This window comes from Rhinoderma darwinii, chromosome 3 (assembly GCF_050947455.1).
Source record: "Rhinoderma darwinii isolate aRhiDar2 chromosome 3, aRhiDar2.hap1, whole genome shotgun sequence".
Taxonomy (NCBI): Eukaryota; Metazoa; Chordata; class Amphibia; order Anura; family Rhinodermatidae; genus Rhinoderma; species Rhinoderma darwinii.
The window spans coordinates 430,473,973-430,489,956 of record NC_134689.1 but is presented as its reverse complement, the minus strand read 5'-3'; the positions used below and the strand labels follow the sequence as shown (position 1 = coordinate 430,489,956).

General features: G+C 42.1%; 3 protein-coding genes across 3 annotated transcripts in view; 2 read left to right on the top strand and 1 right to left on the bottom strand.

Annotated features, from left to right (window-relative positions):
- Positions 1 to 1,325: 1,325 nt before the first annotated feature.
- On the top strand, positions 1,326 to 10,873 carry LOC142750786 (zona pellucida sperm-binding protein 3-like). The gene is made up of 10 exons (XM_075859763.1): positions 1,326 to 1,691; positions 2,607 to 2,725; positions 3,637 to 3,740; positions 3,812 to 3,989; positions 4,689 to 4,809; positions 4,885 to 4,976; positions 5,056 to 5,192; positions 6,089 to 6,207; positions 7,792 to 7,887; positions 10,658 to 10,873. The coding sequence occupies exons 1-10, from the start codon at positions 1,533 to 1,535 to the stop codon at positions 10,871 to 10,873; spliced, it is 1,341 nt and encodes a 446-aa protein (XP_075715878.1). The 5' UTR covers positions 1,326 to 1,532.
- An 81-nt stretch (positions 10,874 to 10,954) lies between these two features.
- On the bottom strand, positions 10,955 to 11,884 carry LOC142750785 (olfactory receptor 2D2-like). Its single transcript, XM_075859762.1, has one exon. The coding sequence runs from the start codon at positions 11,882 to 11,884 to the stop codon at positions 10,955 to 10,957; it is 930 nt and encodes a 309-aa protein (XP_075715877.1).
- Positions 11,885 to 13,269: 1,385 nt separating this feature from the next.
- Positions 13,270 to 15,984, top strand: part of LOC142750784 (olfactory receptor 5P55-like) — a 29,659-nt gene continuing 26,944 nt past the window's right edge. The window contains exon 1 of the mRNA XM_075859761.1: positions 13,270 to 13,356. Within this exon, the coding sequence (XP_075715876.1) occupies positions 13,270 to 13,356 (87 nt within the window). The remainder of the gene's footprint in view (positions 13,357 to 15,984) is intronic.

The following is a 15,984-nucleotide window of genomic DNA, read 5'->3' as shown; positions in this document are numbered from 1 at the left end:
GGTGTTTGTAGTGGCATTTTTGTGGTGTTTTTTTATTTGGTGGCATTTTTGTGTTTTTTTTAGTGGCATTTTTGTGGTGTTTTTTTATTTAGTGGTATTTTTGTGTTTTTTAGTGGCATTTTTGTGGTGTTTTTTTATTTAGTGGTATTTTTATGGTGTTTTTAGTGCCATTTTTGTGGTGTTTTCTATTTAGTGGCATTTTGAAGTTCTATAGAGAAGCCTACGAGGAAAAACACCCCAAAAAAGCCTAAAAAAGATTCCATTAAAAACACCACAAAAAAAAATTATGTGAAACCAGCCTGAAGCATGTTAGGTCCTGTTCACACTGAGGTTTTTTTTGCAGCAGTTTTTGCCATGGAAACCGCAGCAAAAAACGTCCGAAATCGCCTCCCATTGATTTTAATGGGAGGCGGAGGCGTTATTTTCCCGAGAGTGGAAAAAAAACGCTCGCGGGAAAAAGAAGCGACATGCCCTTTCATCCGCCGTTTCCGTGTATGACCTCCCATTGACATCAAAATATAGAACAAGACCTATTCTTGGCCGTAATTACGGCACAGACTCCCCTAAGCATTTTTTGCCTGTGGCACTTAATGGCCGTGGGCGCAAAAACAATGTGAAAAACGCGGCAAACAGCGTGCAGGCAGGTCAAAATATAACTTTCTGCCTGCAAAAAACTCAGTATGAACAGGGCCGAAGGCCCCATGCACACGACCGTATTTTTCATCCGTAATTACGGAGCCGTTCATTTCTATGGGCTACGGACACTTTTCTGTATTTTTACGGATGGGTGTCCGTTCCGTAGAAGTGATCCTTAAAATATAGAACAAGTCCTATTCTTGGCCGTAATTACGGCACGGACTCCCCATAGAAGTCTAGGTTTGCAGATGTTGCACATCATTTGCGGTGTTCGTCTTGTTTTTGCGGATCTGTATATACGGGTGCATTACGGACCGTATTTGTGGATACCGTTCCGTATATGCGGATAAGTTGCGGATGACTACGGATCCATATTTACGGACAGTATTTATGGATGGATGAAAATATGGTCATGTGCATGGGGCCTAATGAAGGTAGGGTTAGAAATATCCTTCAGTTGAAGCCTTGAACTGAGGAACGTGAGGAAAGAGTTAACAATTTGATTGGAGGAGGTCATTATCTGCTCCAGGTGAGGGGGTTGGGCGGTATAAAGGAGAAGCTTGTCAGTCTTTCTCAGTACTGTTCTGGATAGAGTCAGGATGGGGTTTTGGAGAGTATCCTGGTGGTCTTTAATGGTGGGCTTGATCTTCTGCAGCTTATATCCTGAGGTTTGTAGGTCTGATGTTCTCAGTAGGCCACGCCGACAACAGTGGAGGAACCAACAACCAGGCTGGGGATCTCCAAGAGAATCTTCGTGGGATACTCAGTCCAGGAGATATGGATGGGGTTCTGTGTCTGGCTGGGACAACCCTGCTAGATCTGACAGTGGGGTATCTAACCTTCGACAATTGCTGCCCCAACAATCTTCAGTCCGCGTGCGGTGCAATGAAGACAGCATGGTGGTGACCGTGAGGAGAGATCTGTTTGGCAATGGGAAGTTGGTGAAAGTTTCAGATCTAAGTCTAGGATCCGAGTCTTGTGCTCCTGGTCCTCAGAATACTGACGCAGTAGTAAATTTTGAGATTGGCCTTCAGGAGTGTGGAAACCGTGTACAGGTAACGTAGTCATGTCTACTGCTCCCATAACCTTGTTTTAACATAAAATTCAAATAAGGATCTTATTTAGACCTCAAATAGTGTGTAGGCTTCTCCAAGCCGCTTGACCACTGAAATAGATGTAGCAGACTTGGTGGGAGGTCCTCACGGTCTTGTCCCGTAATGGACAGCACTTTATAATTCCTTGGGCAAACATTGTATCTGCAGTTGGCCAGGAGGCCACTGCCGCCTTAAATGACACGAACTGCTTTCTACTGTTGGTGAGTCTTTGAATTTCATAGCTCACAGTAACCAGTCTTATTGGGGGGCCACAAGGGGGATGCTATTGGAGAGCAATGGGCCCATGTACTGTCTTTAAACAAGGACCTGATTTGTGTAAATTGGTCTATCATGTGACCACATGGTCCAGCATAGCCTAACATTTCCACTGAACTAGCCAGTGATGTGAGCTATGATCGGTTGAGTTCTTACTAGAGGGAGAAGTCGGTGTCATTGGCTGATCTCTAACTTTTCTTCGCACTATGCCTGCTCAAATTCTGAGCAGAAATGGGCATGATGGACACCTCAAAACCAGACCTTCTCTCCCGACCATATTTCCAGTGTCAAATTTTTTTATTACTTGGGATAAACTGTAGTATTAATGATTTCTACCTAAAGGGGTTGTACATGATTAGAAAAACAGTGTCCGTCCTGGCCCAGGGTGGCTTTGTTTGGTGGTTGTCTACGTGCCAGCATTTAAAATGTTACTGGTGTGAGCCTCTGGGCTGAAGCTACTGTTCTTCCTTCTACTAAACTGATGCCGTTCTTGGCTGCCCTTGGAGTACTGAGGTCTGATATGGAGTAAACTAGAGTGGGCTTCCAACATTGTCATTCTTGTGTAAAAAAAAAATTGCCCCTCTGCTTGTCTCACTGTAGATGACGGCTGACTTACTGATCTACACGACGACACTGAATTACAGTCCCACCGCTAACCGAAATAGTCCAATCATTCGCACCAATTCTGCCACCATCTCCATTCAATGCAACTATCCAAGGTGAGTTTGTTGGATGTGCTGGCACTTCTGTTTTTTGAAGAGTCCGGTTCATGTTTTAGTGTCCCAGCCCATTAATTCAACCATGGAGCTGCTGCGAAAAAGCAACGACATAGGCCTCATATAGTGTTTAGAAACCTGATTCCTTCCCATATAGAGGCGGTGGTACAGGGCCTTATATAAGTGGCGCATAATGTGGTTTTCCAATACATTGTCTTAAAGGGTTTGCCTGTGGCTTGGAGGGGTCTTCCCTTCAAGAAATGGCACCATTATTTTTGATGGGTTCTCTACTATTATTGCAGATGGTCCTAATCTTCTGAATGAGGCAAAACCCCATTAGACAAATTCCACATACATGAGTGGTTCTGTTTGTACAATACTAGTGGAACTTTTTTTTTTTTTTTTTTTTTTTTTAATATTCAAACAGTCCCGTAAGATGCTGATTTGTGGTCCAGCACTGAATCGCCCAATCTTGTGAACAACTTCATTACAATGTCCATGATTGGCTGTCCACAAGTTTCTTCAATAAATTATGTTGCGCATAGGATGTTGAGTCCATCGGTAAAATGGTCGTCCCACCATATGAAAGTTACTCTTGTGATCATCGATCGCCAGTTGACAGTGATCAACCTGCTCAAGCTGTGTACAGTGGTAGTCCCACCAAGCCCTTCAAAGTCCAACCCAATGTTTCAAGCAGTTCTCAGTTCTGGTCAATGAACAGGGGTGTGGATCATCTACAATGTCCATGTACCCTAATATGACATATGGAAAGAAGTTATTCTGTTGGGATTAATCCTATAGGCAGCTCTCTTTATAAATGGAGTAAGAGTCCTCCTGCTTTTCTATGGTTTCTGCTACTGTGTACATGACCCTTACTGGATGTCTTGAGTCTGTGCCTTCTCTTTTCCATATAGACATGGCAATGTGAGCAGCAAAGCTGTGAAACCCACGTGGCTTCCATTCAGCACCACCATATCCTTGGAGGAGCGTTTGTCTTTCTCTCTGCTCCTGATGAATGGTAGGTTTATCCACTATAGCATATACTGAGGGGTTGATCTGCTACCTCCATAATGTATTTCCTTTTTGCAGATGACTGGAGTGCACCAAGGTCTTCCTCTATCTTTAGCCTCGGAGAAACCTTCTACATTGAGGCAACACTTGACCTTGGGAACCATATAGACATGACCCTATTTGCTGACAGCTGCGTAGCCACGTTGTCTCCTGATGTCAGCTCCGTCCCTCGTTATGAGATCATTGGCTTATATGGGTAAGTTGCGCTTTAGTCTTGAGGTATACAAGTGGTAGCAAAACTTCCAGTCCTCTTTGGGGCCTTCTAAATCCGTAGTGGGTTAGGCAGTTTCCCAAGAGTGCTTTACCTTTCAAATATTACTGAGATTGATTACAACGGGTAGAAGGTTTTAGTATGAGTTGCACCATCTGAATGAATGGTTAGTGTTGTCAAGCAAACAAGTCTGACTCACAGCAATGCTGTGATTCTTCAACCATGAGGCTCCTGGCGCTGTCCCAACATGATCAGTCAATCCTTGCACCCCCCCCCCCCTGTACAACTCGAATACAGGTGTTGATGGCTACCTTAAACTAGCTGCTTGCCTTTAGTCTAAAAACAATTGGGCTATGGTGCACAGTTAGCCCAGGGCTCCCAGACTGAGGGAGTAACATTGTGGGTAAGGCTATGGCTGACATCTTCTGACAATCCTTCAGATCTGTCAGCCCATAGCATTCAGTTTTGCCTATTCATGTCACCAAAATTTGGACCATTGCAGTTTTAAAAGCTATGGTTTCCTCCTTGAAGCCCATTTCATAAAATTGTACCGCTGGCCCCTGCAGTACCTGTCACAGCAGGCTCATGATCCCTTGGGCATTTACAATACCCTACCCCTAGCATGAACTATTGTTTTGGCACCAGTATTAGAGTGCTTAATTTTGACCAATTGTTTGTCTACAGATGTTTGCTGGATGGAAAACAGGAAGACTCATCTTCGGCATTTAGGTCTCCAAGGTCCCAACAAAACAAGCTCCAGTTCATGGTTGACGCCTTCAGGTTCACAAACTCAGACTTGTCAACTGTAAGTTGCTTGACTTCTTGTGGCACTGCTTGCAGGTCACCAGAAACTGAAGGAACTTTAATCTTTATCTCGTAGATCTATATAACCTGCAACCTAAGGGCAGCTCCAGCTTCTCAGGCACCAGATCCTGTAAACAAAGCCTGTTCTTTTGATAAAACCAGGAACACGTGAGTAATATCTACTCTAACTCAGGTTAAGGGGTAACTGACTTGCAATGAGTGAACTGTCTGTTTTTTCTTTTTTCAGGTGGATTTCGCTTGATGGTCCAAATAACATATGTGCCTGCTGTGAATCTGGTGTCTGTGCCCCATCTGGAGGTCAGAGCCGAAGACTATTTGACTATTACCCTTGGTCAAGAAGAATTGGGAAGAGAACTGTGGAAGGTAATGTGACAAACATCTTAATGTGGCTTCACAGCTAGTGTCCAGGGTCACCACTCTACCCTGGCTTCATGTATGGATGGTGAACCATGGGAACCTGATTGACAACTTTGTGGTCAGCCTCGTCTCAAAAGGTTCTCTGGCTAAACAGAAGTTTGGGGCCCCTACACTTCACAATAAAGTGTAGACTACCAACTTAAACATGGAGGTGGCATAGTTGGCCTACATAAGTAACAATGTCATAATGGGTTCTAGCACTCCATAGTCATGGGGGAGAGGATCTGGTACTTGATCTGCTGCTATGGGGAACTTTTTTTTTACTAAGTTTTATTAAAATGTATGGCCTTATCTTGGACCAGATGTAAATTGTTGTGCTGTAGAATGGCACTACCTATGGAAATAAGGCTTTATGAAGATGTACACCCAATATTTAAATTTTTGTTAGCCAAGAACCCAAAAAGTTGGACTAGCCCATTTCTACAGTGATTGTGGGAGAGCTTGTGTACAGTTTGGAAAGGCTTTATTTTTCTAAAGTAGTAACTATGTAAAGCCTTATGTTTCTTAAAAAAATAAAAATGTTGGGTCCTGCTAGATTCCCAAAAATATGGAGGATTTTTATTTTTTACCCATGTAACAATTTGGTTAACTGGTTGTACATTTGGTTTAAAAACAAGTTGGACGCTCTTAACGTAATAATTTTTTTTTCCTCATCCCGTAAATGTCTGCTTTCTTCCAACGATAGTGCCGCACCTGCCCATTCTATTGCAATGACAGCTGTCCCCCCCCCCCCCCCTCCATGGCAGCTTGTCTGTGCACGGAGTTAATTTGGGCCTCCATCTATGGCTGAAGCTTCCATCGAACTCTAGGTCCTCCTAAAACCACTTTCTATCTTTCTACAGAAACTCTACAAGCTACTCTTGGACCCCTGTACCTCATAAATAACAACCCTTACAAGAGTCTGTCCCATCAGGAGGAGCCTCAGACCATGACTGTAGGACGCTGGACTCTGCTGGCCTCGGTTTGTCTAGTTCTTGTTGTCCTCTCTGTGTGTATTGCTGTAACCATTCAACATTTCTATAGAAAGAATCAGCAAAGTGCTAAATAAAAGACTTCACACCAGAACGGGAGGTTCCTGTGTCTATATCCTGACTGTCAAACCATGAGGATCTAATGGGGTTGTATACGGAAGTCCTGCTATAGTTTAAGATTTGAGACTTCTGCTTGTTGTCAGGGATTGAACATTCGTGTTTACATGTAGAAGCTGAAACACTGTCCTGACAACGCGGTACATGAATTGTTCCTTTCCTGATGCCAACTAAAGATCTTAAATTTGAGGAATTTAAACTTTGCGGATCTCTTCATTAGCGGAGATTCTGCCCATATGTTCAGGTGATCTATTTTATAATGTGTTCTGCTACAAAGGAGGGTTTGAGTTCTTAAAATAAAAAAAAAGTGGGGACCATCCTGAAATGTTGTGGAAAGATCCACTTTCCCAAATATCCTCTGACAAACATGAGATGGGAACAGAAGTTAAATTTACAGAAGACTGGACAACCATTTAAAGGGGTTCCCTGCCTTGGGGTTCTTTGAGCATAAACTTCTGGGACCTTAATGCTGCTGTGATCTGTGACTCCATTTCCCTGCAGTGCCACCACAGGGGAAATGAAGCATTACAATTCATATCAATACTTCCTGTGAAATACAGGACGGGTCCTCCAGAGAGACTCTATGTAACCATTCTCCACTATGGTCAAAAGATGAGGACCCCCCCCCCCCCTCTATAAACTCAGAATACCCTAATGGAGTGAATGCAAATGGACTTTCTCAACTAGACGGCTCATTTAACAAATACATATATAAAAAAAAATTCTATTCAGCTTTATATCTTCGAACTTAGGGGGTTGTGTGCCTGGATTTATAATAATTGTGACCACCAATGGCTTTTAAATATACAGTTTTCAGTCCGGATATGATGAAGTAAAAAAAAAAGGTACTTTTAACTCTAGAACTTGTCACCTTAAAGGGGTTGTCCAGGTTTAGAAAAACGGCAATCTTCTTCCAAAAAAAGTATCATTGCCGTTTGGCCTTGTTGTAGTGAATAGGGCTGAACTGCAATACCACAATGTGATCGGGTAAAATACGGTTTCTGGAAAAGTGCGTCCATATTTTCTTTAATCCTGTACATCCCACGTTAAGATGGTTCTTGAATCGCAACAATCAAATGGCAAAGGATATTGAAGTGTGAAAAATCGAATTCTCCACCATTGTCCATGACCAGTGCCGTTACATGGATGACTCCCCCCCCCCCCCCCCCCCCCCCCCCCCACGCATTGTTTACACAGATTACAGCTTATCTACATTGGGTGTTGAGGTTTCCTGGGTCGGGCGTTAAACTCCTGCTCTAATTTCTATCTTTGGCGTAGTTCCGTTGCTCCCACTTTCATGGATTTGGTGTGACATTGTATTACACCGTGGCCCAACTTCTTGCATGCCATATAAAATTACAGGAGGAAGTAAGCAGCTGCCAGTAGTTCTCCTGGTAATAAAAGATCTCCCAGGAGTCAGAGTGGCTCATTACATGGTTATCGGCTCATCGTTGCAGGGGATTCAGTCTGAGAAGATGGCCGTAGGCTTGAGAGAGCTGGGTGTGCATATTTCTTGTGGGAGACAGGTGCACCTAGCATCTCTGCTGCCTAAGGTGAGCAGTGAAACTATGCCCTGTAGATGGCACCGGATAGTGCCCCATAAAAATTGCTCACGTCATGTTCCCACAATGAACAGAGCTGCACCTCAGGCCTCCTCAGCCATATTAGGCCTGCAGCCTATGAGAGGCCGAGGCAGTGATGTGATCGTGCAGGGATACTGTCCCAGCATCTTACAGCCTGCAGGCCTAATGTGGGCTATAGCTTGGTGAATGGCAGAGCAGGGAGCAAATAACTCCCTGCACCGCCATAGTGTTTAATTGTGTCTGCAACTTGAGGACGCAGATACAATTGAATGTGGCTTACGCCCAGAATGCTTGGTGCAAGCAACGCCCCTCTGTAGTATGTGCGGCTTAACTTCTCACTAAACATTCCCTTCAAGCTTTCAGCAGAGATGGGGATGCTTACTGAGAATGTGGGGGTGGCACCAGGCGGTGTATGCCACTAGTGCAGGATATTTGTAGGTTGCCCAGCACCGCTCCCACCCCTGCATTAAGCACTGTACGTCCGGTCTTGTTCTTTATTTCACAGTATGTCAGTGTTGCTGCCTTTCCCACACCCTTCTAATTAGGGGTCCCTGCCTGAGGCGAGAGGCTAAACTCTCCTCCTAATAGATGCGCTCCTGGTGGTAGAGGGCTGATACAGCGGGCACACTCCTTTTTTGGGAGCAGAGTATTGGGCACGTAAAAATCCAATGGTTTTACTACACATTAGACCCGTCATTCACTCATGGGTATTATCTTTATATTTGTGGTCAACCCATCGGATGACATTTGGCCAAACCAACAAATTAGGGTGTTCCGACTTTACCCTGACAGCAGATGGGGGGGGGGGACAAGTATCGGACATGTTGAATTTCAATATTCCCCATACTTTGATCCCTCAGGACAAAAGCTCACGACAGCGGCTCGGTCGCCTTTCCCTATTAAATACATATCGGTTTGCCGATCTGAGTATGCTGCAGCTACGAACTGCCAAGTCTACGTGAAAAGGGCTGAAAGCCTGTGGTCTTTGCAGGTATGAAAAATAAACCATATTACAAAGTTTATTTTATAAAAGCAAAATAATTGTTTTTATCGGACAAACCCTTTAACTCCTTCCTGCCACAGCCATTTTTCAGATTTTTTATTTAGTTTTTTCCTCCCCCACCTTCAAAAATTCATAACTTTTTTAAAACTTTTCCGTCAATATAGTCCTATGAGGGCTTGATTCTTGTGAGACGTGTTGTAGTTTTTTTGTGCCATATAATGTACTAGGAAACGGGAATTTTTTTATTTGTGGTGTAGAAAATGAAAAAACTACGATTCCTCCATTGTTTTTGTGCTTAGTTTTTACGGAATTCACTGTGCAATTAAAACCATGTTACCTTTTATTCTATGGGTCAATACGATTACGGCAATACCAAATATATAGTTTTTCCTACATTTTGGTACTTTTACAGTAAAAAAAAAAGTGTAGAAAATTGAATTTATTTTGTTGCCAAATTCTGAGAGCCATAACTTTTAATTTTTCTATCAATTAATAGTTCAGAATTTTACGGATGCTGTGATAACAATTGTTTATTTACTATGTTTTAGGGGAATGTTTTTTTTAAAACTTATTTTTTTTCATTTTATATTAAAAAAAACGTATTTTACAAATTTTTACTTTTTTTTTATTTTTATTAGTCCCCCTAGTGCACTTCAACCAGCGATTGCTTGCACTTTATGCGGCAATACTAATCTATTGCAGTATATCGTCTTTCTGACAGGCCAGAGGCAGGGCTTAATACTTTGGTTCCGCCCATTGCTGTGAGGTTTCGGCTGCGTGTAACAGCCGTGACCCGCTGTGTATGGAGCGAGCTCAGCCCGTGAGCTCGCTCCATACTTCCCCTTAATCCTTACCACGTACAGTTAGGTTATTTTGCGTTAAGGGGTTAAATCTTCTGGATAACCTCTTCATTTTAATCTATAATGCATGAGAAAAATCGAGGTGTTGGGACCGTGGTTGGTTACTGAGGGAAATGGGAACAAACGCTTTTCTTTTCTTTCCATCGTGGCCATATGAGTGTCATCTGGTCACCGATTAGAACATGAATGAATGAATGAAAATGACCCCATAGTATCAGAAGTTGCAGTTCAAAAACCTATTGCCCATTAAAATGTAAGAATTGGAGAAACGTTCCTATTAAAGGAAGGTTTATTCAGCTGGTATCTCCAAATAATTGGTTGAGAGATCTAATGACGAAAGGCAACAATAGATGGGGTAGCTGTAGGTTTTGCAGCCAGCTTTATCATACAAGGTACCTCAAGTTGGAAGGCTTGGGGACTGAGGTGAACAGCATCATCACCTGTAGAACTAAATATGTGGTGGTGCATGTTGTTAGGTGTCCCTGTAATCTCCAACAGAGGATGGTGGAGGAATTACCCATATTTGGTGAGGGGCTCTACTAAAGAGTGGTGTTGAAGGGAAAGTTATTTTGGCAAGGAGTGGGGCAGATCCAAGTAAGATCCAAATGGGCCTACACTGGCCTTACTTCCCCAGTGTAGATCCATTTGGACATCCAGAGGTAATGCTTTGTTCCCTGCCGCTATTTGCCAAACTCCAGGTGAAGACCCCAAACCTTGGCCCTACATAAATACTGTGTCATGTGAATTAATAGGAATCCAGATGGATTCCAGGCCTTGAGGATTACAAAGTACTATATAGAGGCTGTCCGTTCTGGATTACAACTGGTTAAGGTTCACACTAGACCTTGTGAATTACACATTTCAACCTGTTACCTAGAGAATAAGTTCTGATGATTACAATTTCTCAAGTCCTTATCTATGTTTTGTGGAGACCAGAAGTACCAGAAGATACAAAGAAAGTACCATAAGTAATGCAAGAATTCACTCTCCCTGCTATCGCCCTTACTGCTGTCAGACCCCCGTGAAATTCTACATTGAGAGAGAATTTCTTCCATCTCATTGGTCTTGGTTATTCAACGTGGTCTCCTCTTGAAATGCATAATACAAGCTCAATAAACACATACACATTTTATAAGTAGCGTTGGGGCTCTTGCTATGATGGTAAAGTCATAAATCAGAATTGCATATTTTTTCTAAAAACTTTCCTCATAGCACATTTGATCTCATGATTTCGCAAACTGTATATAATAGGGTTAAACAATGGGGTCACCACAATGTACAGTAGGGATCGGAACTTATTAACAGATGTACCTTCTGATGGAACCACGTAGACAGCAATAAGAGTCCCATAATAGGTGCAAACAATGCTAAGGTGGGAACTACAGGTGGAAAAAGTCTTCTTCCTCCCAGATTTGGAGGCCATCTTTAGGATTGTGATAATAATGAAGACGTATGTCACAAGAATAAAAATGAAGGGGGAGATAATGACCGGGATGGAGAAGATAAAATCTTCAAGGACAACGGTGGTGATGTCTGATGAGGAAAGTTCTAGCAGAGGTGTAAAGTCACAGAAGAAAAAGTCAATGGTGTTGAATCCACAAAACTGCAAATCCCATATGAAGAACATCTCGAAGACCATAACAAGGAACCCCAGAAACCAAGACCATGTGGCCAGTTGTAGTTGAAGTTTAAAATTCATAATGGCAAAGTAGCGTAGGGGAAAACAGATTGCCAAATATCGATCATAGGACATGGCAGTGAGGAGGAAACACTCAACAATCCCAGCAACACTGTGGAAGTAGAACTGAGCGATGCACTCAGAAAATGGGATGAACACCCCGTCAAAAAGGATGACCTGTAACATCTTCGGAATGACATTGGTGGTGAGAAAGATATCAGCCAAGGCTAAATTTTGTAGAAAGAAGTACATAGGGAGTTGTAACTGAAGACTTATTTTCACCAATATGATGAGCAGGATATTTACAGTTATGATGACAATGTAAATGAAAAGGACCAAGGAGAACAAATGAATTTTTACATTGTGCAACGAGGGAAAACCCAGCAGCAAAAATTCCTTCACTTCTGTTTGGTTCTCATTGCACATTTTTCAGACGATCAGGTCTAGAGAAGATCTAGAGTCGGGCAAAAGGAAGAAAAAGACCTTAGTACCAGGTTTATGTTTTTGGCAACCTGTAGGTATAAAAAGTTTGATGCCTTCGACTCGGTCAAGTTCAATCCTCACATTCAGTCCTGTATAAACCCTCTAAAAATCTGAGCATTAATCCTCCATACTCAATACACAGCTGTGAATCTCTGGTCCTTACCGTGAACTGATGATTTCCCCCTTTGCTTCCACTCTCCACTGCTTTCCACATATGTGGTCGGAACGCTTGTTGCCATATACACATATCCACCAGAATATTAATCTCCAAGATGGCGCACAATTATTGAGGAATACAACAGAGATGCTGAACTGAAAAGTGGTGGAAAACTCTTGTAAAGCAGCTATACTTAGTGTGAGAGCCATGCCAACTCAAATATGTCATCGGTTTCTTGGTCTGCTTTTTACCTCATACATATTGATGGCCATGGCACTTTCCCTTCCATTGTGGGGCACCTGTGCAGTAGAGGATGGTGTGTAAGTAGAATCCACCCTGACTAGGTAGGTGTCTTCCTCTCGTTCTGACATCCCTGTGTGTACCTTGTGAGTCCCTCAAACTCAATTCTCCTGCCCCATCTGACATTGGGAGTGGGAAGATCCAGGGTGCACTGGGAAACTGCATGTTGACAGGAGACTCTTGTGCACGGGTCCTAATAATTAGAAGTAGAGCCATGCATGAGAGAATCTGGGGGTTGTACAATCGCCTGTGATGTGGAGAGGTGCTGGGTGCTCGCTGGGCAGTACATTGTCAGATTGGGCAGTAGAATTAAATTTAAAGGGCACTTTAACATATACATACACTCCATTTCTATTTAAATATACAATGCCTGGATGTGTATTCATATGGATAATGTCCCTCTATCATTAGTCCATCGCCATCATTGCCTAAATGTATAACTGTCCCTGCCCTTGTGGTTACATTTCTGTCCATATTGAAACGTCTGATCCAATGTGGCCCATCAATGTCTCTGTTCACGAATGTCAAAGTAAATGACCATAAACCCGACTGAATATATATATATTATAAACTAAATATTATACCATAAAACAAAAAATATATAAACACATCCTAGAGTCCATGATATATTGTAAGTTGCAACTTAAAGGGTCTTCCAGTCCTTCCACAATTAAAATAAAATTCACTTGGTTTATATCTAAAATCCTAATTAAATGCAGTTTAGAGCCGGAGAAGACCAGATGAGTACCCACAACACAATATATAATAGATAAGGGGTCTCCTGTGCTTACCAAATCCTAAAATATTGCGTCTTCCCTTATCTTGTAGGACGTCTCTGTAGGTGATCTGGGCGTCTGGTTACTTATAGATCATGGAGCCGTTGGCTGCACTGAGAATCAGTGATGGAAATGAAGATCTTGCAGATGAAGACAGAGACTTTATTGGCCTTGTCAGTAGGGTGAAGGGAACCTGTTAGTCACTGTGGAATACAGAAGAAACAAATCCCAGAGATAATAACGAAACCAAAAGAAATTAAAAAAATCCCATTACAATTATTTCTAAATCCAAACCATCCAGGTAATGGCCAATGTGGAATTAAAGTCAGACTAGTCTTTACTGAGAGTGGCAAGATTAAACATGGGGAAGATAAGCACTAATCCAGACAGTGGTGTCAAAAAGGTAAAAAATGGTATTCAATACATTTCCATGTCAATTGACAGAAAACAAAGGCATCACAATTACCAAATGTGTACAAAATATTTCACCCATCTGAAGGTTAGAGTCCTGGAAGTGTCCTGGTTAGAATTCCATCTTAGTCTTCCCAGTTAGATCCAGGGCTTTCGCCGATAGCAGGGACAGGAGGATCGGCGTTTGCGAAGTTTCGGGGGACCGCCCCCTTTCTCGAGCATACTCGTCAGACGTTCAGTGCTCATTTAGATAGTGATCGACTAAGGTAAGTGTAATTAACAACTTTATACAAAAGAGTGAATGTTTAACAACATATATGTAGTTAACCCCTTCCAGCTGCGGCCACTTCTGACCTTCCTGACGGAGCCTCATTTTCAAATCTGACATGTTTCACTATATGTGGTAATAACTTCAGAATGGTTATACCTATCCAAGCGATTCTGAGATTATTTTCTCGTGACACATTGGCCTTTATGTTACTGGAAAAATTTGCTCGATACATTCAGTATTTAATTACGAAAAACACCAAAATTTAGCGAAAAATTTAAAAAATTAGCATCATTCTAAATGTAATTGTATCTGCTTTAGATTGGCATTGTGTTTTGAACGTCCTTTTATTTTTCTAGGACATTACAAGGCTTAGAACTTTAGCAGAAATTTCCCACATTTTGAAGAAAATTTCATAACGCTATTTTTACAGGGGCCAGCTCAGTTGTAAAGTGGCTTTGAGGGCCGTATCTATTAGAAACCCCCAATCTCCCCCCATTTTAAAATCGTCACCCCTCAAAGTATTCAAAACAGCATTTAGAAAGTTTCTTAACCCTTTAAACGTTTCACAGGAATTTAAGCAAGGTAGAGGTGAAATTTACAAATTTCATTTTTTTTGCACAAATTCATTTTTAATCCATTTTTTTTTTAACACAGAAAGATTTACCAGAGAAACGCAACTCAATATTTATTGCCCAGGTTCTGCAGTTTTTAGAAATATCTTACATGTGGCCCTAGTGTGCTAATGCACTAAAGCACCGGCCTCAGAAGCAAAGGAGCACCTAGTGGATTTTGGGGCCTCCTTTTTAGGAATATATTTTAGGCACCATGTCAGGTGTGAAGGGCTCTTGCGGTACCAAATCAGTTGAAATCCCCCAAAGGTGACCCCATTTGGGAAACTACACCCCTCAAGGAAATTATCTAGGGGAATAGTGAGCATTATGACCTCACAGGTTTATTGCAGAAATTATAGCAAGTAGGCCGTGAAAATTAAAATCTAGATTTTTTTCAAAGAAAATGTAGGTTTAGCTAATTTTTTTTAATTTCTAAAATGACTAAAGGAGAAAAAGCTCCACAACATTTGTAAAGCAATTTCTCTCGAGTAAAACAATACCCGACATGTGGTCATAAACGGATGTTTGGACACACGGCAGGGCTCAGAAGGGAAAGAGTGCCATTTGGCTGGATTGGAAGTCAGAAATCTCACACTTGAAAGATTAAACATAGTCAAGCAACTAAACATCTTCAAACTTGTAGGAAAATAAAAAAAAAGAGAATGCACCCTAAAGCCCCATGCACACTTAGTATGGAGCCACAGGGCCTCCATGCACCGATCTACAGTTTCTTTCAGGCACCGTATATATGGGAGATATTCTCCCCTATAAGCAATTCTTTCTTATATCTCCATACCATGTACGGAATCCGACAGAAGAAAAACCTATGCATGCCTCTATGAAATTGGTATTAGAGGCCCCATGCAGCTCTATGGAAGCTCTACGAAGAGTCCATACCAAACAGAACAGTAGCATGGTCATGGCAGCTCACAAAGGCCAGAGGCAGAATGTGTGATGTCATGCCACCGAAAAGGAGCTAAAAAAACGCATTGGAAATAGTCTCTTTTAACGTGAAGAATTTTCGCTCCTCTTGAAGTGTCAAGAGAAAAGTGTAACTGGGAGCGGACAGTTCCGGTGTCCTTGTGCGCATCCCTAGGGTGCCATTTTTTTCTTCACTTTGCTGGATGACCTGCTATGAATACCCTATGGCCTTGGTGTGGTTTTGTCACATGTACTATAAGATGGAAGTGAACGACCAGTAGGATTTGGTTCTCGAACTTCTAATTCAACTGAGAAAAATTCTGCAGATTGATAGAGAGAACCTGAACCTTGTCTAGGGTGTCAAACGATTCAACCAGTATCTCTATAGGAGAGAATTTATCCTTGATACTGATCAACACCTTGTCTCCATATTAAACCACTAAAGGGCATTCCAGTACCAGCGGCTGCAGATATTCCCAGAAGGGCATTGCTGCTTGGAGAACACAAAGGTCATATCTTCATGTCAATGCTGAATGTTATCAAGGCTGCCATCGCCTGACACATCTCCAGAAAAATCTTCTAATAATGTGGCATCT

Coding starts and splice junctions, on each gene's coding strand:
- LOC142750786 (XM_075859763.1), top strand. CDS start 1,533: ATGGTGGTGACCGTGAGGAGAGATCTGTTTGGCAATGGGAAGTTGGTG. Junction 2,726..3,636: donor ATTCAATGCAACTATCCAAG/GTGAGTTTGTTG, acceptor TTTTCCATATAG/ACATGGCAATGTGAGCAGCA. Junction 4,977..5,055: donor TTTGATAAAACCAGGAACAC/GTGAGTAATATC, acceptor TTCTTTTTTCAG/GTGGATTTCGCTTGATGGTC.
- LOC142750785 (XM_075859762.1), bottom strand. CDS start 11,884: ATGTGCAATGAGAACCAAACAGAAGTGAAGGAATTTTTGCTGCTGGGT.